Below are 25628 nucleotides of genomic sequence, written 5' to 3'. Positions count from 1 at the left end.
TGCAAGGCCATTCGAGTCCATTACAGAGTCCCACTAGTGAGTACAGCAGCCTCTCTGAGGTTATCTACTGGCAGGCCATGCAAACGCCAGACCCACAACTCAAAAATACTCCGCACTCTAAATGATAGATGGGACACATGTGCTTTTTGTGTTTCGAGAGAAAAGCATGAACGCAAATTGATGACGGAAATGGAAACGCTTTCCATTTCTGGAAGGGCAGCACTGTTACTCATTAATACATTTTCAGGATATTTATCGGGATGAAACATTTATAAACAAACAGTGATGAAGTAGGTTGGTCTAGATTAGCTCACTCACTTCATGCAATTGCAAAAACAATTGCAGAGAGGAAATAAAGAAGTGGGTTGTCAGGAGGGTCAGAGAGAGGATACAGTCAAAGAGGAGACAGTGGGAAGAAAGACTGTAACAGCTGCTTAAAAGCCACAGCACGGAGTCAGAGACAGACATCAAACAGTATAGATGAACTCACATGCAACTCTAAAGTGTTCATCTCCTTCAAGTTTTGTGTTTTTCAGCCTATTGTACTTTGATGTAGGTAATACGTATGTTGGTGTATTGTAATACGTGTGTGATGTTGTGTGGTATGTATGCAGCATCCCTATAAAGTTCAATTCAAATAAATAATTTAACTTATTCATTTATTTTTGAGTTATTTCTCATTGTTAATTCTCCCCTAAATCGTGATAGGTAGAGCCTTGAGAAAATGCTTTATGTTTTATCATGTCTGTCAGTGTTGTTTGCAAAAAGGTGTGCCAAGAGAGATGCCTTCTTCTACTGCATACCAAATCTCCTCAATATTGAATCTCTCTAACCTGACCCCTCCACTTAAGTTCTCTCTTGCTCATTGCCAAAGTCATTACTGATCTCAACAACAACTGGTCAGCATTTCAGAAATCGTACTGTTCCGATCATAGGTTAAAGACACAGCTCGCCCTACTGGCTCGAAACAGAAACCTGATTAAGTCATGATAGCGTACTGAAAGTGTACTATTTCTTTTGTTTTGAATTGTGTGTGAAACCACCGAAAAATACTTGCGCCCACGTTCCACTTTCACGTATTCAAGTATATCTTTATGTTACTTAAATGTAAACAATTGAATCTGGTAACTGTACTCACTTGAGAGGAATACGAGGAACTGCAGTGGGTGTGGAAGCAGCAGTGACGACCTGCAGGATTTGTTCCAGAGCCGACAGGCCGCCGCCCACTTGGAAGGCCACTTGGTCTGCATTGTTCTGTTGAGGTGAGGACAGAGAGGGAGACGGAGTGAAACAGAGGTACAGTCAGGGGACAACAAGCTACAGGCTGGACAGGGGGATTACATGGCTCTCACCACAGAGGGAATCTCTCTTTCTCCTACAGAGGCGAGGGATTGAAATGTGAAACAAAGTGATCCCCAAAGTATTCCTGTTCAATCTCAAAAGTGCACAACCCGACTCCGCCCCGCAGCAGTCAAGTTTCAGTGGAAGGCAAACGCTCTGCAGGCTCCAGTTAACGACAGGGTGGTCTTAGCGGATGACCACAGACTGAAGTGAAACAGAGAAAATGCCACTCGGCCAAAAAAGAAACGGGCCAATAAGGGAAATTTAAAATCCAGACAACAATTCTACTAGAATGGGATACAGATAAAAACTCTCAATCCTTCTCATAATTAGACCGAAGTGATAATGCATTAGATCTACTGAGGTAAGAAAGGTGCGCTCACATTTCTTCACCCATTGTGTCAGCATGTACAGGGATTAAAGAGACATATAATCCTGTTCAGTGACTTTTCTTCAACCTTTAACACCATTCAGCCCCACACACTTGCAGAAGAACTCCTCTTGCACCTCTAGTTACTTTAGATCTGAAAATTTACGCTGATAGCAGACTTTTATTTTACAAACTGATTTAAGTGTGTCTGATAAAATGGTCTCGTCTCAAAGTGGTTGGCTCTTTTTGAAATTTGTTTCCCCCCCTTCATATTGGTTTATTTATTCAATTTTAGAGATCATAGTGCAGACAGCATGTGGGATTTTTTTTTTTTTTTTTAAAACACGCTAGCTGTAATTACAGGACATTAATATGGCTGCTGATAGCAAACTGCAGTTTATTTTCTATTTGTGGGGGACAACAATATTTCTCTGAATTCTGACTGAACATCCCCCATAAATGGCATTTCAAAATAATAAAAAACAAACTTGAAGCTTATCAGCAAATAGCAACTAACTCAAATTTCACAATGTTGTGATGATTAAGGTTAATGTCATTTGACTTTCCTGACAACATTTGTATTTCAAAAAAGGTGACATCAAATTTGTGTTCAAAGTGAATAGGGGGCAGAGTAACCACTAACTCCTGCCAATTGTAGTTATAGCTCAGTTAAGGCATGAGCTAGCAGAGCTCAGGGGAAGTGTTGCTGGTGCCAGGGGTAGCTAGTTAAAAAGCCAACTTCTGTAGAATTTTTTGCAACACAATACAAAGACATAATCATGTTAAAATTTCCATTTCTTCAGTCTGTTGATAATTTTAGTTAAAATCATTGAGTTACATATGGCCCCTTTAATTCATAACTTGAGTAAAACTATCAATAACTTCAACTTTTATTATAAGAAACTGTTTTTATGTCCATATAAGAACTTTGTTTTGCAGTTGTTTAACCCTTATGACCAAGCTAAACTTTACAACACAATGGTAGAATGAAAAAGAAAAAAAGTAGTAGTGCCATGGCCCATTAAAATTACTTATCTTCAGACTACCGTGTTCATAATTATTATGTTGAATACTACACTATAAACAGGACTTGATAATGAATTAAAGGACCTTTTTTCAGCTTTAAGTTTAGTCTATTTGTTTCTGTTATTAAGTTATTTTCTTTTTTTGCTCAATTCACTGAGAACATAGTACATTAGATTTATGAACACATGTAAATAGTTAGGTCCTGCCCTCCTGATGACAGAGTAACTGGCAGCAGGTCAGATGCTGCAGCTACATTGTCTTATAAATCAACAAGTACAAAGCCAGAAGCAAGCGCTGACGATCAGGCATGTTTGTGCCTGGGTCGACAGGGAGGAGAGGAGCTGAAGGGGGAGCCGCTGACAGAGGGCCTTCTTCTTCGCACAACTGCAGGAGGCCGTGTTACACAGCGGGTCACTCCTCCACCTAATGAGGTTACAGGCTCCTCAGTGCTGTGACAGCACTAAAATCCAGCCACTTCACAGAGCTTTTGTTCTGCAGATGGGAAGTTGCCAACAAGCCTGAACACATTGAGAAAAAAAGTGCTTTACCAAATTACAGATAAGCTCTTCATCCGTCATTCATGCCCGGTGCTGAGGTAACTGCTACTCGATTCCGGTTGTTAGACACACAAATGACATGCACTGAACAATCATCTAGGACAAAAACATTAACAAAAACACCAAAAGACCCTTTAACATGATGAGAAATGTTTCAAAGACAGTCTCAAGGGTCTATGCAGTGTTTGTAAAAATACCTCATTGAGACTTCCTTTCTGTATGTTGCCAGAAGTTTCCATATCTAATCAACTGGGTCTCAGTCACTGAGCTTGGCTTAACCCCTCTCTTAACCCTCCCTTCAACACACCTACCTAAAAGCTCCGAAGCTAAATGAGAGAAGGCAGCTCTTTCATAGCAGCTTATCAAATGGTATTAAAGGGGGTAACCGGGACCTGCCCAGTCCTGGCTGTCTCCTGTGAAAACCAGACAAGAAGTTCTTGGCTAGTCAGTGCCTTGTCTGCTTTGCTGACAGATTTATCTGTCGAGATGATGGAACAATACAAGTAAAGAGGATTAAGTTCAAACTACCTGACAAGGTGTCTTTAGGTGGTCTGTGCATGCGATGGTCCACAGAAAACAAAAGAAGGCACTGGTGTCCACATATTACATCACTGACATAATGCCTGAAGAAAGGCTTGTTTTGCATAATAAGAACTCCAAGTCTGTGAATGTTGATCTTCTTGCAAAGCAGTTGAATCTAACATGGGGAAATATCATCTAGGGATTATACAGCTTTTAACAGACACAGTGACAGTGTATGCACACAGTTCGCCGAATTTGCATACAGGATTAAAATAATATTTTCATCCAGTGCTCGAAGGGATACTCCAACACTTTGGGCGATACATTTATTTGCAAAGTTAGATGAGAAGATTAGTTATCAGCTCCTCCCTATTCCCTGCAGCTCACTTTGCTCAAACGTTGCAAGGTTTGCACACATTTCACAGTTAAGACCAAAACCTATGAGTCTCCTTCATGCATAGGTGGCTGGCTTGCTACCTGCAAACATAAATTGTGTAAGAAATACAAGATTGTAGACATTGGTGTGACATTTTGTACAGTTATTTATGGTCACCAGATGATGACCCTTCATCTTTTCCTCCAGTTTCACCTTGAGCGTCTGACTTGTGGTTATAAGTGACATAACTCAGCTAATATTTGAATGGACAGCTATGACATTTGGTAGATATTCATGTCCACCTCCGGAAGGACTGTAACGACTTTGATGTTCCCTTAACTTTTGATATAATGACGTCATTAGATGAAAGTCTTGTTTAAATTTGTCACTTTTTTGGTTTATGAATGAATACCTGAAAACGAATGACATTGCTATCGGCCTCAGCTGTACTGAACAGGCTAACACACCAACCTAAGATGGTAAACACTGTAATCATTGCACCTGCTATACATCAGCTTGTTGGCATTACAATTGTGATCATATTAGCATTTAGCTCAAAGCCCTGCTGTGCCTTCAGCCTTACACAGATGCTAATGTGGCTGTAAACTAGTTTTATTATTAGGGGGCCACTGCTCATATTTTACATGTCAAAAGGACTACTGCCTTTTAAAACAGGTGAATAGCATCTTCCATGGTCTGCAAAGAATTTACACAGCATACTCTGTTTATGTTGGCCAACTGTTTCCCTTGCTATAATTCTTTGTGCCAAGATAGACCCATCATGTTCCAGATTTTCTGCATCTCTTTAATTAAATCATAGAAATTAAATTAATTGTGTTAATCTGGATGCAAACAGTCATATTTACTTATTCATTTAATTGCAGGAGTGTTCCCCGTGAGGTTTAATCTGTATGTGCCTGGTCAACCTACAGCAGAAGCTACAACAAAACACAGTGACAAGATGAGCAACTCATTTCCACTCAAAAAAAAAAAGGGGGGAAAAAAGGGCAACCACCAAAGACAGAGCATTAAGATACAAGTGAGATGGATGGCTCCTGAATAATACAACAGGGGGAATTTTATCCAATTATTGTCCAGGGTGGTCATTGTTACCACAGCTGATGGGAAGCCTGAAGCATCTGGCAATTCCTGTGACACTGTCCTCAGACCAGCAGACCAGCAGACCAGCCAGATTGTACTTTGTAGTCTCCTCCCACCAGACACTTTAATTAAGGCAGAGAGGAGGGCACAGCCTCAGTTGGCCTGCCTCACCAACAGATGGACAACAACTGGCAGAGTTCATTAATGGCTGGCTTCAACTTTGATCTGCACCTTTGAGTCATGAGTTCACTCCTTTACATCTAAAACTTAACAGTGACAGAGCAGAGTATGACAAATCACCCTCTTCTCGCATGAATTTCATCATTATACAGCCTTAAAAGAAAAGCTTGAGAGTGGTAAACAAAGCTCTGTGGGCCAAGTCGACTGTAAACCACAACAAGGCTGCTGGAGTAAACATTTTAAGGTCGAGTATAAACTTGTGTGTTTACAAGACATAATGGCATATGATTTAAAAGACTAAGTGAGTGCAGGATGAAAATGGAAATGTACAATTCTGCTAACTGTGTTTATTCCATTAAATGAACCAAGATTAATCAAAAAGACCAGTGTGGTGCAAAATCCAACCTGCCACAGAAACCACAGACCATCTCTAGCTGTAACTAAAACACAAAGAAACTTAGAGTCATTTCACTCCCTATTGGTCTTGTGGTGAAGAAACTATAAAGATGCCGTTTGGGAATGAATGAGAAAAAACAATAACCTAAGCGATTCCCATTTTCCGTGAATGTATAAGTCCTTTTCTTCAATTAAACATTTGATTATTCCACAAATTGCTGCCTCTAAGAGAAAGACAATGTATTCAAGGTGGCTTGATCTAACAGGAAATGTAATAAGTTCAATGTTGAGACTAACACATAAATAACAGAACACTGCATGATAAAATAATTAATGAATATTCTCATCTAAAAGTGAGTAACAAATGCCCACAGCATCTTCATAACTAATCAAAACAAACTGGAAGCGGAACCAATCACAACCACACCTTTACACCTGCCGTACAGGACTGTTAGCATGCTTTACAAATGAAACTGGGTTGACTTTATACAAAGAAAATTTAATGGTTTATTAATCATAACAATGCAGAAGGTGGTGCACGGTTAGTGCATGGCCTAGAACAGAAATCTTCTGCCGCGGGTGATTTAAACCACCCAGAATATTACTGGTACCCATCTACAGAGCATGAGTGTTATCGGTGAGGCGAAATGTCCACACAGAGCCAAAAGAATACCAAAAGACAACACTAACACCCACCCCAGCCAGTCTATTCGCCCTGCTGCTGTCTGGCAAAAGATACAAAAGTATCCACTGCTGTACCACCAGGCCACAGAGCAGAGCAGAGCAGCTCTTCCTCAGGCTGAAAGAGAAAAAACTAATTCATCCTCCCCTATATGAAATAGTTTGTTTCCTTCTTTGGACTTCAACTCACATTTTGTTCTACAACCCTGGTGTTGTAAGATGTACATTTTATCAACCTTTGATTACTGAGGCCAAATTAATGTATTAGGTGTTTAAAAGCAAATCGACAAGCTTCAACTTAAAAATGTTTGGCATTAGTAATTTTGAAAACCTTTTGTTATTATCATTATCATTTCATTACTTTATTTATACTGTATTTACTGTATCTATCATAAACAGATGACATCAGTTTTTGTAACTTCACATTGCCAAACCAACAAGTATGGACAACACAGGGACATTTTATGAGCAAGTAGTGCTTCCACCACTGTTGAATTAAAGATGGAAAATGTATTAAGTGAGCAGCTGCTCACTTTTGCCTGTCTCTGACACTGTTGATCTGGGCTGTATCTGTCAGTCTGCTGGAGGCCCAAGCAAGAAACTTTATTATCCTGCCACTCTTCCCTTCACCTTCCCCCCCCAATGTCCCCAGATACAACTCCCACCAGCCCCACTGGTCGCCCCAACCAGCCTTTGGCTCTCAGATCCCCATGCTGAAAGTTCCTGACTTGTCATACATGTTGTCCTTTTCTAGACAGGCTTCAACTGAAAGCAGTGGTAAACACTTTGGGCAATATACAGAGTAAATACAAGTGCTCAGTAATAAGGCAAGTGTGCAGAAAAAAGAAAAGAGCAGCACATTGGGAAAACTGGTATTCTCAATCATGGAAAGTCAAGAAAAGGAGAAAAAAAAAAAAAAATCAGGTTTGACACAAAATAAACCATTAGAGGCCACAGAGGGAGAAACACACCGGGGTCAGAGACGAGACGTAGCCTAGAAAGCAGGGGAGGAGTGAGGGGGGTTGGACCCAAACAGCAGTGTAGGAGGGGGAGTGTCGGGTGTTGTCTAAGGAATTAGCAGAGAAAGTGGAGACTGAATCAGATATGGGGGAGAAAAACAAATCTCTAGGTGAGTCAATGACATGAGAGATGCTTGTTAGGTCAAATAATCTAAACGGTCCTGACTTGATGTGACTCAGGGGCCAGACAGCCATACTGACGGAGACTCTATTTATTTGACTTTGTCCAGGGATTAGAGAGGGAAGTGCTCCCCTGGCTGCCTTATTGGCCAATCACATTGTTCCACTCAGCGTTGGGTGGATGTTTCTGTAAGGAGCTGGTGAAGCAGAACTTGACAAAACAGTTTAAAAATGTGCTTTTAAACTGAGCTTAAAGACAAAGAGCACCCAGACAGAGCCTTGATCTGTGTCCTTGCCAGCGACAACACTGTTGAATGGAGGACTCCTGTGGCCCACTGACCTCTGACCTCCCACTGGGACTATGTGGCGCTAAGGGGAGGAGCCCTCATGTAGTGACAGCTTGTGAGCTACTCACATCACCCTGGTCTCCTCCTCTCTCCTTACAGGACGCTGTGCCACCCACCACAGCCACCTCTTTCTTTGCCTCTCTGGGGAAATTCAATAATAGCCTCTCCAGCCGTCCCCCCTCGTCACTGATGGGACACCATAATCTCTCAATCCTCACGCCCAGAGGCATGCACAGTGGGATGTTATGATGGCTCGAACCACAACTTGGCAGGAAATTTATGCCTCATTACAGGAAGTGGGCTGTATATTCTCCTCATCATAAACAATGTGGCAGGTGTTTTAATTCCTCCTCTCAGACTCAAATTGATGAGTTTTACTGTAAAAACAAAACAAAACAAAAACAAAAACCCATCACGCAACAAAACCTGTGGGACAGATGTTTCAAATCAACAATAGTTTTAAATGTGTGCCATTATACAGTATCTGGCAATTATATTTATACTGCTGTAAAGAAGGGTAAGAGAAAAGCTAGATCTCTGAAGTGAAGTGAAGTGAAATTCGGTTGCCTTTGTTCAATAAAGCCTTGTGCATCACTGGCATTTCATCTGGAAATCCAATTTACTATTGTCTAAACGAGTGACATCTGAGTTGATCAAGCTGCACAGGCACGAGACAATGCTTGCTCTCGTGCTAGGAAGCCCCTCTATTGGTACCATGTGCACAATGAAAACACAGTTAATCTGGTCTTCATTAGCCAATAACCAAAGGCAAGTTGGTTTTGAGTAAGTGATACTCTACATTGGGAGGGTGAGACACAGGGAGAGACAGCCAAAGATAACTCATCACTGGAGAGACATGCCAAAGGGCTGGCATGACCTGTGCACTGCTGCAGACTGTTTGAGTCGGCAGACAAGCATACAAAGCAGGACACTCCCTGCAGACGCACCGAAGAAGATGGCCCCAGTGTTTGCAAACTTAAGTCACTGCAAGGGGCTACATTAAAGAAAAACAACAGTATAGGTGAAATTATTATACAACCAGTATATTACAATAACAACAACAACCTTTCCATCATGAAAAGATATAGGTAAATCACACTGCCTACTATATCTACGTACATCTACATTGTTGCTCTACCTGTTTCTCCAAGATGCGAGCGATCTCTCCCAGAGTCCTGTCCAGACCAGACACTTTGTTGTTGGCCCACTGCCCGCCATCTTGGCCCTGCAGCTGCTTCAACAGGTCCTTCACCAGGCGCTGCAACCTGAACATACAGGAACAGAACGCTGGTTGAAGTAGCACAGAACTGTAGGTTAAGAACAGATTACCAACTTCCATCTACCACAGATGAGCTGAAAATATTGGTCAGTGAATGATTATAGCAGAAACTACAAATAGTTTTGATAATTATTTCAGTCATTTTTCAAGCAAATATTACACATGCTGGTTTGAGTTTGTCAGATGTTAAGATGCTTTTCTCAGTTTTTTTATGATAGCAGATTTAGTATCCGTGAATTAGGACTGACAAAACAATCTGATTAGTGCTGGAAAATAACCCCAACACTTTTACGCAAAGTCTGCTTTCCAATCTTTAGGTTTTGCACCGTTATCAGGAAACACAAGCATCTTAACGATGTGATGTCTCCTTAGCTTCTGGTACAATGTAATTTCCCCCAATTTCATGGCATCAATTAATTAATCTGGATTAAATTACTGATTATGTTACAATTGTTAGCTGCAAATTCAATACAGCGTGCATTTTAACAACTTGTTTTTCAGATTTTTAACTGATTTTCTAATCTTCCAGACAAAATGTTTTAACAAGCAATTGAGACAATGAGCTGCAAATTAATAATTCATATAAAGATTCAAAGTTACAGACTTCCTGTATACCACCACTTTATAATCACTAGACAACATTACAAGTGAAAAAAAACCAAAAACAATTTAAATTCCTCAAACAAGTGACAAAAAAGAAAAACACTCACTTGGCCTTGTATGGAGAGTCAGGGACCTGTGTCTTTGCCTCCATTGATGTCTCATATTCCTTTGCCCTGCAGAGGGAGAAGAAGTAGGAAAAAAGTCTTTGAATCCCAGAAAAAAAAAAGTGTTTGGCCTGTCAGTAAAGAACACAACTGGTGAAAGTGTGAAGAGAGGGGAGAAAGTTCAAGCAGAGTTTGTTTATTTGGCCTGTCAGCCATTCACCACGTAACTTGGCTTAAAATAATCAGACACTGGATCTGTGGGGACGAGTGTTTTGCTGCCATCGGTTATTATAAGGAAGACTTAATTCTGCCTTCCTTTGAGTCATTTTTAACAAGGGAGGCTCAAGTTCTTGACTCCATTCATTGTCAAATAAACAGTTCATGGGGGTACCGGGCAACATAGACAGTGTTTTGATTATGTGACCATTTAAAGGTCATGGTCATTTAGGGAAGTAGTGGCATTACTGAAACAGCCAGAATCGGAAAAACACAAACTGTACGTTTATATCTACCTGTACGTGTGTGTGTGTGTGTGTGTGTGTGTGTGTGTCTGTGTCTCTCTCTCCGTCTTTCTATCTGTCAATCAGGCATTCCCAGACATGATAAGTAACTATTGATCAGAGTCAGATAGAGCGCCTTCCGGTTACCCATCTCTACACTGATAGGATCAAACACTTCCAGGAAGACGACAGGTGGATTTGTCCTGTGGAATGACCTGAGAATCATCCTCTTTTCACAATCTAGTGTATTCAAGGGCAGTCAACAAACACTGACTAATAACTCCTCTCACAGCTACACCAGGATACTGAGATTCCTAAAATTTTCCAACTGGTCACACAGGGCAGGAATTTTAGCATTTAGAGAGATAGTAGTGTTATTACTAATTTGCTGTTCCATGGTTCTAATTGTCAACTCATCATCTGTATAGGTATTGTTACAAAACTCTTGGAAAGTCTGTATTCAAAAATAAATTTGAAAATAATATTAATGCAAAATCAAGCAGTCCCTTACTGCATTTCACAATTATTTCTCAATGTCAAAAGACCAAGTTGTGAGTGACAATAACAATGTTTGTGCTGCTCTTCAGTATCAATTGTAGATAGTCATTTTCAAGGTCTCGTGAGCAGGATAAATGGTAGCAGATTTCCTTTCAGAGGGGCCTGAACTATATCTGCCCAGTTTGTCATTCATGTTATTACAATATTAATCTCAGACAGGTTTATATCTTACCAGGTTAAATACGGAGCAATTGCCAAGCAATTCATTATTGTCAGAAGCTGCCTGGGGGAAATGGACCTCAGGCAATAAATATCTGATCAGCAATGTGAAAGAAAAGCAAAAATCTATATCTCTATCTCTATCCAGTGGCAATAAAGTGAAGTGGAACCCACAGACACCTAAAATCATAGTAATACCTCTATAACTCAGTGTACTTAAACTCAGTTTAGCTTGCATTGTTAAGCAGTCATGTTCATTTTTGAGCAGAAGATTTTCGCCTTGATCTCTGGCAGCAGACTGGGCAAACTGAGTTAGTGCCATGCTTACCACCTCATATGTATTCCATACAGGAGAGTCTTTGTATACACACACAGGCACCACCATCTGAGGTCCTTACATACATACTACAACACACTGCCCACTCTGTTCCCTGCTGGGTGAACCACAAGAAATTAGGCTACAGGCAAACATCTCGTACCTAAGCAGACTTTGCTTCCAAGTTCAGAACTCATCCTGACGCTAACTGACAGGTTACTTGCATTAAAACTTTAACAGCATATTTGCCTTCCCCAAAACATTTATTAGAAAAAGGTTAGCCAAGCCACACAAAAAAAACAAAAAACAAAAAAAACTGGGGTTAAAATGTGTGTGTACAGCTTTATGACAGCAGGACTGCATGTTGGCCTGGTGAAAAGTCTAGTGAGAACCACTCACGTTTTACGGACACCATACGGTGTTCCAATAAAACGGTTCATTTCCACCCGGTGGTGAAGCGGCTCACCTTTATGTTTACTGGGGCTCTGTGTTATTTATGACCTCTGAAAGCCTGCTGCCTTTGAGTGCTAGTCTCAGCAGGGCTGGTGCAGGAGTGACGGTGAACAGAGACAGATCATGTTGTCACTTTCTCGGTACCGCTGAGCCTCACAAAGCCAAAAACAGCAGCACTGAGAATCAAGCACTGTAGCAGAATCGGATGAGAGTTTCAGCCTCTTGTTGCTATTTTTTTTACATAACTACTTTCTCTAGAAAAGCATAATAATGAATTCTCTTTTAAGAAACTCACGAGGTCACCTTAAGTGGTTGGAGGCTTTATTAGGATCATTACGTCTGCCCATGCTCACAGAAAGACGATGACCTCTGATCAAAACAGAAATGTACTCTACCATGGCCAGACAAAAAAAAAAAAAAAAAAAAATCCAACAGAGATAATTAAGGCTGAATAATTCAGACTGTTCCCAAGTCAATTAACAATCATCTCAACTAAAATTGTGACAATGAAATACCATACCTAAGTTTATAAATCAAAAATCATAACTGCCATCATTTAAATCCCTCCAAAGACCTTTCAAATGGGTGACGATTATCATCCTATTTTGAATACTTTTTATGGTATTAATAATTGAATACATTTTCCAGTTACCTATATCATAAATGAGGGAAGATGCTGAAAACATCTTCCTCTTCGAGAGAGTTTAGCCCACATTTAAGAAAGTATTTTTAATTTTCTACTGATATCAAAGGGAACGGATAAGATGAAAAAAATTCTATATTTTTCAAGTGATTCCTCTGTGCCACTATTGCATCCTATAAACCTTTTTTTTTTGGTACTTTCACATTTAATTTTTTCATCACATACTTGTGAGTGAGCTGGAGAGCTGTAATGGAGCAGCCATCAAAATACTGTTAGGGGCATGTTAGAGATCTTTATGAAGAAGGAATTACTGGTGGTAATAAATACATGGATCCTTATACAGAACATATTATTTGCAATAGAGAGGGTTATTTTAAATTGATATGATATATTAGTTGATATCTATATGAACTGAATTACTTCTGCTCAACCTTTAGGACTGCATTATTGACACACCCTCCAATCTATCATAAATAGTAAATGCACTGCACTTATACTGCACTTTTCAACCAGAGGGGGACAAAACAGCTTTACAATGCCTCTCATTCACCCATGCACACTCTCACATACACCACTGACCTGGCCATTGAGGGCAATTTGAGGTTCAGTGCCTAGCTCAAGGACATTTAACCAAAGGGAGTCAGGAATCGATGGGAAGACCGGCTCTACTTACACAACCGCATCAAGAAGTTTGTATTTCCCTGTGTATTATTTATTTATTTATTTTCTTTAAGTATGTATGTTTTGTTTCCCATCATTTCTTCAACTGTCTTATCAATAGAGCCAGAATGATGGAGGGGGGGGGGGGAGTGACACGCAGCAAAGGGCCCCAGGCCGGGACTAGGAAACCCGGGGCTGCTGCAGCGAGGGCAAAGCCTTTGTACATGGGACGCCTGCTTTACCCACTGAGCTAAACGGCACTCTATTCCCCTGTGTATCTAAATGCTTTATGTTTTGCAGTGGTGCATTGGCACTGTGTTTATTTTGTAACACGTCTAAGTTCTGTTGCAAGTATATAAATTTTGTTTTGATACGGTTCTTGACAAATACCATTGGTTTCTTGAATACACTTGAGTTGAGTTTGAATGAATTGTGTTTTATGATGAGTTAGCAAGGCAGTTATTCTTACTACAATAAAATACAAATATTTAGTCTCCTAGATTAAACTACTGGCAGCCTACACGATCCAACTATTACCTCTTGGGGTAAAATGTGGTATTACAGGACATGATAGGCCAAGGCTAGCTGGTTAACATGTTTCTTCACATTCTGTTGATAATGTTAGTTCATTTCTTAACAAATGTTTTCAACTGAAATTCTGGCCATAGTTTACAAATTTGCCCATTTAGAGTTAAAGAATTTTGGAATGGGATTATCACAATGTGTGTTGGGGTTTTACTCATTTTTAGTTTATTATTCATGGCCTAGTATGCTTGTATACATTTTTCAGTGTTTATATTATGTCTATTTTCTCAGCCACAAACAGGATGATTGAGGCCATGTCTGGCTTTAAGCCTCTTCAAAAAACAGGAATGTTGCGTAATAAAATGAAAAAAATTAGTGAGTGTACATGTCAGATATTATTGCAGTCCTGGTTGTTGGGGAAAACTTCCAATAATCTGCATCAATAACATCTTACAGTAAGTATTGTCAACATCGTGTCTCTTTCCACTCCTCTCTCTCGCTGATGTGACAGCCGGTTAAACTGATTGAGCTCAGGTCCAGGTTCTGACACACAGCAGCGCTGCCTACTATTTGTTGATTACTATTGATTTTCTTTGATACTTCATTTAAAAAATCAATACCTCAGAAGAAGAAAAATAGGCATGGCTCATACATACTTTAACATACATCCTGTACACCGAAGAAGGCTTCAGATTTGGCAATGCCACGGCAGCAATTTGGAGGAAAGCTCTTTACAGGTGAAAGCCGGGGCCCTGCACTACAGATCGATTTGCAGTTCTGCTGCCCAATCACAGAAAGTGGTCATAAATTAAGCTCATCAGTGTTACCTTGTGGACAGCCAGGATGCACATAACATCCGTTTTCCATCTCCTTGTCACTCATAAAAAAAAGTCCTGGCACAGTTTTATCCTCTGTACCTGTGAGAAGAAGGATGGGGAGAGAGAGAAACAGAGAGAGGCAGACTGACAGAGAGAGAAAATGGATGCATTACCTGGAGTTCATCCTGGCGCGCAGCTTCTTTGCCTTCTTCCGTGCCTTCTGTCTCTCTTCCCCATCCTTCATGCCCTCAGAGGACACTGAGCTGTCTGTCACAATATCCACAATGTATTTCTTCAAGGAAAGATGCTCCTAGAATAGACAAAATCAATACATGAGAGACAATGCTGGCAATTTTATGTACTGTTACTTAGAACAAGCTTCTGAAATCACTAGTGTGTCTGGTTTTGGGTGCCAAAAATCAGTGGCGGAAAGTAAATAAGCACTATTACTAAAGTGCTGTATTTAAGTATAGTTTTGAGGTACTTGTACTTTACTGGAATATTTCCATTATCTGAAATGTTGTGGAGTAGAAGTGCAAGATTACAAAGAGAAATACTGTACTTGACTACATTCATCTACATTCATCTGATGGCTCTAGGTGCCAGTTACTGTGCAGATTGAGATTTCTCTTGCGACACTCATAAGCATCTTATAAATTACAGAAGATGTTTAAGATGACAACTAGAATACAAAGCAGGTAAACAAATTTTCCAGGTACACACCAATGTATGTATAAATGTATCTGTTTGGCTCCAGCATTAAATTGTTGGTTACACTTTCACACATGAGCAATAATAACCCAATTATAGTTTACTATTATCAATATAACATGACAGTCTGAAAGCAGCCTTTCTGTGTATTTTGTGTTGTAAGTTCTTTAAGTACATTCTGCTTATAAGTAGTACTTTATCCTAAGTAAAACTTTGAATGCAGACCTTCTGCATGTATAACAAGTTTTGTTACATAGTCTGGTCTTGTTGCTCTCAATTCAATTTAAAAAAAACTTTATTCGTCCCCGAGGGGCAATTCGTACAGCAGGCACAATAAAAAGAACAAACACAGAGGACATGCATAAAGACAATACATGACAAACAGTGAGCACCAACACTGTGCACCAGCCTGGTATGTAAATTATTTCCACCACGGGTACATATATAAACTGTAACACTAATGCAAACTGTGTTTCTTGTGCAATGTAAATAAATAAAACATTCTTATTTTTGAAAAATGACGACGCAAAAAACATATTTAAGTCAAAATTACGATGGGAATAAATATCCTATTATAATCCTTGTTCAATGTCTCCAAGCAGAGGTTATACTCATTTGATGTGGCACCGACTATATTGTGTGACATGTAGATCTACACCTCTCAATAACACCATTATATCCTGTAATTACCCCTACTCTTTTGAAGCCATCCGCCCACAGACCTGCGAAAAAGCTGGAGGTGTTGCCTCCTGTCTGTCCCTGTCAGATGATTCTGATATTTCCACTAAGAGACAAGGGAATGTAACCCAATTTGAACAACATGATGCATGTGCAAGAAAAACCAATTACCCAATTACGCTGTCATCCAGCACCCCAGAGGATAGGATGGCCTCACAGATAAAGGGGCTTCCATTCAGCAGTCAAGCTGAACTGTGTGTGGGATGCAATACCCTTTGGTCACAAGTGTTGTCAGTGCACCTGCTGCCTGAATAGGGGTTTTCACTTAGTGTCATGGAATAACAGGTGTCCTTAGTTGGGTTAAAGTGTGATAGAGTGAATTAGTGCCACAAAACTAACTGAATGTAAAGGTTTCTTTACCATTTTGACTTAAAGGCCATAAAAACCTTTTGTATAAACCACTACTATGGAGCAAATATCAATCATTTTTAAATAGCTTTTCAAACTCAGATTCTTTTAATATAGAATAATCCTTTGATTATTTTCACGATTAACATGTATTCAAACATTTTCAAAAGTGCTTATCACCATTTCTCAGAGCCCAAGTGATGTCTTCTATTTAAGAAATATTCTAGTAATATTTGGATCAAAATGTATGACAGTTGTGAGTTTTTTTGTTGCCAGCAATGTCAATCAAATCTCATTCTCATATTATACCATAGCAACATGGTCCACAATTGCACAAATAAGCTAGGAATTTGGGTTAAACACAAGACTATGCACCAATTTTATTTGAAGGTGAAATTGCATACTTGTTAATTTCTCACTGCGAGTGTTTGGTAGGAGGGTGTGTCTGTATTTGTATGCGCACACCTCTGCCCTCTACTCTGAGGGACTACAGGTCAGTCATGGCTCATGACCGTAGCTGTCCCTCACTTGGGAGGCAGCTGTTCAGTAATCTCTCTGAGAGGCTATCCAGTGCAAGAGCCACTCACTTAATGGAATCGTTTCAGTGCCGCATCCAAAACATCTTTGCAAAATCACACTGGTGGTAAAATAAAAAGGGTACCTGGAATATTAAGCTGTCAAATAAGAGTATAATGCTGACACACAGACAATGATCCTTTAGCAAATAAATATATAATGATTACATCCCATTTCCTGTTGCTTAGAGGCTAGTCTGAATGGAAGTTGTGTAGACTGTTTGAGACAATCAAATTTGATGACAGACAGCTGTCTACCACTGAACCATTGTAACAAAGCAGCATAGACGCTGGCCTTAGGCCACTGCTACAGCACAATACGACAGATTGCGAGTAATGTGATACTGCTCTCAACATCGCTCCTTTCCCCTGACACAAACAGACCTATAACAGATCTAAAGAGCGGCCAACACAACATACAGAATCTATGGGATGTGTTCATCCACTGCCTTTCTTGTCACAAACAAAGGCCTGGGAGGTCGGCTTTCCATTTGGTGTGAAACAAACAGCTGTATTTCATGTTGGTTACTAGATAAGATATGACACTGGACTGGATATAGTTACCACCACTACAGTGGTTTATATGACATTTTTGTATTGAACAGCATCTTATCAGTGACATTTAAGAAGGGCATAAGTAACACACGAGACAAAAAAAAACAGACAACTATTCATTGGATCACTTAACAGCAGCTTCACTGCTATAACGAGACAAGATGTTGGATCTCATAACACTGTGGGGAGGGAGAGGCTCGCTTCAGCTGGCAGTCTGGATATTTCATCACTGTTCTCAATGTAGGGCTATCAGTGCAGCTTTAACTACAAGACCTTTAGGACTACTCGGTGCCTTTGGGAGGGCTAGTCTGATACCCTCTGCATTCTAGTGATCTTTCTACTAGCAATGCTTGCTAAGAGCAAGGGTTTTGTGCTGCCATGTCTAAAAGATGATCAGTGAATCATGTCATGGGTCTTGGATATTACCTGCATCATTTTAAACCAGGACAGCTGGCGAGTAAAAAGAATGATTGCCATGTCAGGCTCCGCTCCTATACATCGACTTTACCCAGTGGATAATCATTTTATTTGCAATTTAATTTGCAGGTCTTTCAGAATGAGAGAAAATGACTAAATATGAAGGCACAGGGCATTTGCCGCCGGCTCCCTGAAAAACTATGCCGTGACCTGTGCTCAGTTGAACCAACCATCTTCATTTTAATTAAAAATCTTTCATTGCAGAGAGAGTTATGGAGGCGCAGTCTGGAAAATAGTTGGCAGTGTTATGAATTCAATACTAGACACCAAAATGAGATTTGATATAAATAACAAGGGGCCACATTAGTCTATCTAAACAAATGTAGATTTATTGGACAGCTTGATTAGCTTTCACATAGAATAAGATTAAGTTGTTCTGGACCTCTAAACATTATCTTTTAGAGAAACTTCAAGACCAACAGGCCAATCCAATAACACACTTAATACAAACTGTCAAGTATAGCTTTTAGAATAATCCAGATACAAAACCATACAAGGATGACTTGGAGTTCAGAGATGTAAACTTGTATTCATACATACTGAAAAAAGGCAATATTCATGGTAGTGATACTATAACGTTGCTGATTCATTAAAATGTGCAATATCTAAGACAAGACAAGACAGACTGAGGGCAGTTTGATGCCAGGACAACAGTAACAAGGTGATTTACAGTGGCTCTAACAAGTACACATTTAGGCAAGGGCATGAAAGGTGTAAAGTTCAGGCATCACTCACTGCCCACCTCGAGAGGCATGAGCTCTACTATCACCTCTTGAGTCACAAAGCGTTAATTTGAGACAAGACATGCCAAGGCTAGCAGGATTTATCTTAACTTTAGCAGATACCGGCTATTTAAAAACAAACCATTGCTTAAACTTCTCTATTTTTGCCCCTTTTAAACAACATTATACTGATAGACACATTGCAATTTTTTGAGTTCTGTTCATATATAAACTGTTTATAGTACTATGTTGGTAAAGCTCTTCTCTCCATTGCTTCCATGTTTATCATTCTGTCAAATAAAAATAAATACCTGCATTTGCAGAGGAAATGATAGAGGAAAGGAAGCAGGAGGGTATCAATTATTCCCCGCAGAAGAAAAGCTTTGAATGAAGGAACTACTGGGGCCAAAGGTGCTGCGTATAGCACCAACAGTTGTCAGCCTCACAATGAGCACTGCTGAAAAGCCAATCTCATATTGCAGCCTGAGAGGTTACCTTGCATTAACGAGCTGCCTTCCCTTGGAAAGGTGCTCCATGACAAAAACAGCCTAGAGACAAGGGGGTGATGTCACCCCTCCACTGAAGCACTGAACCCTGACTGTGTACGTTTCAAGGCCCATTTGTAATCTCACAAAGCCAGCAACAGAGCCGTGGCAGTATATAAGGGGACGCATAAACAATAATAATGACCACGTCATAAAAGCCAACCATGGCGTCCCTTTTGTCTTTTTACATGACACAAGCAGCAGCAGGGCTATATTCTTTGACAGGATGAGTGGGTGTTTGTTCCTGGCAGGGAGTGGGAGTGTGTGAGTGTGTGTGTGTGTGTGTGTGTGTGTGTGTGTGTGTGTGTGTGTGTGTGTGTGTGTGTGTGTGTGTGTGTGTGTGTGATACGCACCACTTCCTCATCAGAGAGCTCCCGTCCCTGGATGCTGCTACTGTCTCGCACGGCCTGTTGATGCCTCTTGCCCTTGGTGTGGCTGAACAGGTGCACCTCTGAGGTGATCTACAAACACAAACACAGTGGTCAGAGGTCACTGCTGCAGACACAATGGAGACAGAAGCAGGGTCAACAGAGACCCAGGGGACGCTGGTGAAACAATATACCACATGAGCTTTTCAAAAGGGACAAAAATTGTCTCTACTAAAGCTCAGTTTAAAGGAAAACCTAAGGAACGGACAAGTGATTTGTTACATGAGCCATATTTTTTTCTAAATGGGCAACAATGTGCCTTTTGTTTTGTATAACAATTTTTTATGAGACCAATTGAGCCTTCAGCAATAGAATGTAGCTGGATAGGACCCTTAATAATATAACTCATCTTGGATACACTAAAACAAAACCCAAAATGCTTTACAAGATGTTTTAAATACATTTAATGGTGGGGACAGCAGTGGACTTATAGATGTCTAAATTAATGCAGCTTTGAGAAATGGCCGCAACAAGAGGCAGGTGTGCAGGAAACAATGCTGTTCTCCAATCTCTGGAAACAAGCCCGTTTAGAATGGTTTGTGTTTAATGTCATTAAATTAAGTGCTTGCTGCTGACCAATCCATGATCTCTGGTGTCAGATGCTGGCCAAGGTCATCTAACATTTTAACAAGATTCCCTCTTCCACCCCCCAGACCCTCCTCTTTATCTGATGCTGCTTTGGAGACTCAAGGTGTCCCACCCTTGTTGCCGTGGTAGCCACTCTGTCAGAGATAAATGTGTCTGCTTGTCTCGCCTGACACTTGAAAAAGAATAAGCATGCCCAGTCATAAATCTTTATTTAAGAGGCCATGTTTAATCAATGCAGTTAAATCCTCATTTAAATGTGCCCTCTTCCAAAAATCCCCTGAATCACCTTCCATCAACATTTTAATGTATATACAGCCTGCCAAATAAACACAGGGGCTGCACAGAGGTGTTTTGCTACAAAATCGGCATCTTTTCCCTCACTCAATCTTAGTCCAGGAGTGGAATGTAATTAAATGAAGAGGTCGCAGGACAATTCGTGCCCATTAGGAAGGTGTAAAAAAAGCTGTACATACCACAACGCAACACAGGGAGCACTGTTTCTTGCGCTCATATGGTGTAAGTTTGGGGGCATAGTCCGTATTAGCATGTCGACCACTGCTGAGCTCAGCAGCCTTCTCCTTCCTCTGCTCGATTTGCTCCATATGTCTCCGGCTGCTCTCATCGTGCTATGGAAGAAACCAGACACCAGGGGTCATATGGGAACCTGGGAATTCCTGTACGGTGTCCGATGGGGACACAAGGTGGCATGGTATAAACTTACCTTCATCTGGATCTTCTTCTGCAGCTCCTCCATGGCCTCCTGCTGAGCAGCACTAAGAGCAGCCAGACGTTCCTCTCGGTCTCTTCATAAGACCATAAAAAAAATTAATTAATTAAAAATGACTGTACAAGTAAATAAAAGTCTCCCATTTAACAAAGTAACTGTTGGATTCAAATGCGGAGTGGAGCTGCCACTTATGTATCGACAAACCTGGCTCTTTCCCGTGCTGCATCTTCCCTAGCCTTCTCCTTTTCCTGCCTCTGCTGTTCAATACGAGCCTCCTGCTCCTTCCTCCGCATCAGCAGCTCCTCCACCCTTGCCTGCCGCTCTGCTTCCAGGACCCGTTTACGCTCCTACAGAGGGAGTGGAGGACATTGAAGATGCACCTAAAATCAAAACTTATAAACTAAAGAAAAAAAATGAATGTTAATCTTTGGTTATCGTCTCACCTGTACAGCTTCATCTCTGGCCTGCTTCTCCTCCTGTCTCCTCTGTCTGTCTTCCTGCAGCTCATTAAGCCGTTGCTCATACTCATTTAACTTGGCCAGGGCATCATGCCTCTTGTTTTGGGCCTCCAGCGTGTTGATGAATGCGATTTCATTCACCTGTAAAAAAACATTCATATGAACCAGGAAATTTATACAGACAGGATAAATATCAATAAACATGAATGCAGACATATAAAAGTTTGGGGGGTGTTGGTTTGACCATCCAGTCTAAATATTGTAACTTGTGAAATGTGTTAAAAAAATAGGAGCAATATTTTGGCTAGAATCAGCCGACTGACATGCTGTCAAGCCACAGCAGTCATTTTTTTTAGAGACATTGTGTGTTGATGAATGTAATTTAACACTGGAAGTAAAAAAAAAAAAGTATGACCGCAAACGTCCCACTTAAGTCATAAAAAAAAAAAAAAAAACAATTTCGCTGGCACGAGCATCTGGTTACTGCTTTTCAGGGGAATCCCCTCCTCTACCTTGGCTTCTTCTTCTTGGGCTTTCTTCACAATTGCCTGGAGCTGCAGTTCTCGCTTGAACTCTGCATGCAACAGCCTTTCCTCCATCATCCTTCGACGCTGCTCTAACAACTCCTCCTTCCATTTTCTCACCTCTTTCTCCTGCAGAAAAAAAGAGCAATATGCAGGTACGGTTGAAAATGTGAATTAAAAAAAAAAAAAAAAGCAAAGAAATGTTGTACATTCTCTCCAAAACACATACAATAGATTTTTAATCTATCTGTTGCTACCCTCTCCTGCATGTCCACATGGGGATTAACACGAATACACACCACTTCATGTATTTATGTGGTTAATCCTGATTTATTCTGGAACTCACTCATCTTGCCATGGTCTGGGGAACAAAAACAAACTTCATGAAAGGCTGTTCATTTTGGACGGGGGTCTCTCTCACGACTGTCTGCGGCCAGCTGGCCTGGATGCGACTGGAGGGGGTTATAATATTTAGTGATTCTATCAGGCAGTGTGCTGACAAAACCTCTCGTCAGGAGCCAGACTGGCGTTAGCTTGCATGGAGTTTGTTCAGGGTGCTTTCCGTCAACTTAGCACGGCCCACTCACCCTCTCCAAGAGCTTCTGCAGTTTGAGCGTCTTTTCCTCACGGAGTTTGTCCCTCAGCTGCTGCGCCTTCAGCTGTTTCTCCTCATGTTTCTTCTTTGACTCTGCAATTGTTCTGTCAAAAACATGGAAACAAATCATTCATCTCTTTCCGCTTGCCTCTAATTGAAAATGCGTATAGCAGACATAGATTCTGATAGGCAATAGGGCCTATTTAGATGTTCTGGGTGGTCACCCTAAAACAAAAGAAAAGGTCAGGCTCAGTGAGTGGGCCTGTGACTCTCAGGCTGCTGGACTAAATCCTTGTCAAAAAAAAAAAAAGAAAGGGGTTTGCAAATGAGTACACTGAACTGCTGTTGAGGACGGCACTAAAAAAATGTTAGCTGACTGTACTGTATGGATACTGTGTTAGAAATAAACAGTGCAAAACAATGTTAAGAAACATGAAAATGTTTTGCACCTTTTGCGTGACGGTGAGGACAATTTCTCGTGCATGTGGATTCCATGTCCAGGAGGGCGAGCTGGTTCCTCTTCTACAATATCCCCCCATGAGGTACTCTGACGCCATGGCTCACGAGCTAGAAAAATAAACATACTTCAGTGTAATGTTTGCCATTACAAAGGACGACAATTGAGTTTTCGTTTAGATGTTGACCACCGTACCATCATAATCTGCCAGCATGTCACTCCAATCAATATTGACTCCACATCCTCCGTTGCCAATGCTTGCCTGTAATAAAGATTTGTCTTTTTTTTTTTTAGATGTCAACGTACAAACTTGCTGTCAAATAAAAAGGATCCAAACATTAACAAGCTTAAAATAAGAATTATTAATCTTACAGAGAAGTCGCTTTCATTGTCAGTCTCCAGGTCGTTGTTCTCGGCCTGTATCTCTCTGGTCAGCTGCTCTTCCTCAGCGATGGCACTGGCAATCGCCTCCTCGTTGGCCTTCTCCAGCCGGTCGGCAAGTTCCTCTTTCTTGGCAAGGACTTCTGCCATGGACTGGGGCTGGACACATGGCAACATAGATACCACTTCACACATGCAGCATTTCAAATTTCATAAAATGTTGACATCATGCAAACAACCACAAGAAAAAACAAAAACAAAACCTGTTACTGTGATACGATTGGCCTTTTTGATATACATATTTTCTTATTTTGCAACAACACAGACTTAAATAATCAAATGAATGACGCTACATTCTGTTTAGATTTTCCGCGTCAGGGTCCTGGTATTGCGCATGCTGGCTCACAGTCATGACTTACTTGATATTGACATTTTGTCAGAGAGGTGTGTCCAATACTTATTCTTCTCACTATATGTAAATTAATTGGACAAAATATTCCACACAGAGAAATGTGGTCAATTATAGTTGAACATCAAGTATTTCATGTAAAGCACCAGAAATAATATACTTTTTACTTCTGTAAAGTTGGTCTGATTTGTACTTGGATGCAGGATCCAAAGACTGAGGGGATCACCATATCAACCCAATCACAGTTTGTACCACACAATCATCACAAGAATCACAAGTGAGGAAGCATTCAAGAGTCATGCAGGTCACATTCACTGTGAGGATAAAGAGATGGTGGAAGGAGGCAACCGATGGAACCTGTTTACCTCAACCTTGCAAGTATATTGGGCGTTTATGCATTTTCATGACATGGCTTAATAAAGGGAATGACTCACAGTTTACTCCAGAGCATCAAGTCTTTTACATGAGGCGTGTATGGGAAAGTTAAAAAGTTCAAAATCTTAAGAACACCAGAACAGCCTGGACGAGGTCAAAAACTAGACTGGTGTTACATTTGAGGCCAAGAAGCCTTCACTGCAGATTTGAGTTGAAGTTTTTTCCACATTTTTATTCAATGCCTGTCAAAATCTGACAGTACCCCACTTAGAGTTGTAGTCATCCTTGATTAAGTGTACGGAGGTCTGTGTTTACACACTCCATGATGCTTAATAACAGTGACAACACCTGATGTGGGCAGACAATGTTTGCATAAGATCAGTTGCTGGGCTGAACACAAATTGGTAACTCAGAAAGGTTCTTTACAGTTTGGGGTTTTTTTGCACAATATATATGAAAAAGGTGGCCAAAACAATTAAAAACAAGCTAAACTGAAAACAAGTTGATAGATTTGTTTTGGGCATCACCCTGGGAGCACTTGCTCAAGGACAAAAGTAATCAACTCACAGCTATTCTTCACAGAGAATGGTGCTATAACAACACTGCACGGTGCTAAGCAGTCTGGCCGGCACATTTGGTCTGGAGGTTTCTTAAGATTGACTTTGTTTAGGCGGTGAAGGATCCTTAGGGATCCCTGCTCCCCCCACCCTCCCGTACCCTCCCCTCTGCTCCTCCATCTCTCAGCACTCACAGTAGAAAGCTCTGTGGGGTCCAGCACACTCTCCAGTTTCACCGCTGCCATGGGATTCTCAGCCTGTCCTGGAGCAGATGTTGCCATGCCCTGCGACGCGCCCCCCTCAGCCCCATTGTCCCCCAAGGCCAACAGTGCACTGAGCCCATCCGCCTGGGGAAGGTCTGGGGACGTGGAGAGTGCCAGAGCAGGGAGTGGGACTGATAGAGTAATGTCTGTTGGTGGGACTGTGGCTGAGGACGGGTTGGACTCTGGGGCTTGGGATGGGGTGAGAGCTGCTATGGGGGGAGGCGCGTCTTCACAGGGTGCGTCGACACACTGCCCCGAGTCTTGTGTACTCTCTGCTGGGGGCTGCACCGACAGTCACACACAAACACACGCAAACTCAATTTAAAAACATGCATATGTCAAGCAATTCATGAGAGCAATAACACACACAAAAATAAATCAAACCAGTCAATAACCAACACATAGCTAAAAACACAAAACATGCAGGAAAGCTGGTACTAACATGCCCTAAACATCCAATTATGATCAAATTAAGCTGATAGATTGGAAATACTGATTTGTATTTGTGATTCAACCAATGACTATAACACACTCTTACCAA

The 25628-nt window shown here is 40.9% G+C and overlaps 1 protein-coding gene across 3 annotated transcripts in view; it reads right to left on the bottom strand.

The window, feature by feature from the left end:
* The window catches only part of scaper (S-phase cyclin A-associated protein in the ER), a 62170-nt gene that overhangs the window by 24100 nt on the left and 12442 nt on the right, over positions 1-25628 (bottom strand). For 2 of the 3 annotated variants that reach the window (XM_037107521.1, XM_037107523.1), the window contains exons 9-23: positions 25019-25369; positions 23475-23642; positions 23298-23364; positions 23095-23212; positions 22638-22749; positions 22039-22179; positions 21512-21667; positions 21273-21415; positions 21063-21144; positions 20815-20967; positions 19679-19786; positions 14828-14964; positions 10026-10091; positions 9175-9301; positions 1139-1254 (exon numbers count right to left, since the gene is read on the bottom strand). In XM_037107521.1, coding sequence (XP_036963416.1) covers positions 1139-1254; positions 9175-9301; positions 10026-10091; positions 14828-14964; positions 19679-19786; positions 20815-20967; positions 21063-21144; positions 21273-21415; positions 21512-21667; positions 22039-22179; positions 22638-22749; positions 23095-23212; positions 23298-23364; positions 23475-23642; positions 25019-25369 — 2045 coding nt within the window. The remainder of the gene's footprint in view (positions 1-1138; positions 1255-9174; positions 9302-10025; positions 10092-14827; positions 14965-19678; positions 19787-20814; positions 20968-21062; positions 21145-21272; positions 21416-21511; positions 21668-22038; positions 22180-22637; positions 22750-23094; positions 23213-23297; positions 23365-23474; positions 23643-25018; positions 25370-25628) is intronic. The other variant, XM_037107524.1, reaches the window with a different exon arrangement.

This window comes from Acanthopagrus latus, chromosome 8, assembly GCF_904848185.1.
Source record: "Acanthopagrus latus isolate v.2019 chromosome 8, fAcaLat1.1, whole genome shotgun sequence".
Classification (NCBI taxonomy): Eukaryota; Metazoa; Chordata; class Actinopteri; order Spariformes; family Sparidae; genus Acanthopagrus; species Acanthopagrus latus.
This window is presented reverse-complemented; position numbering and strand designations above follow the sequence as displayed.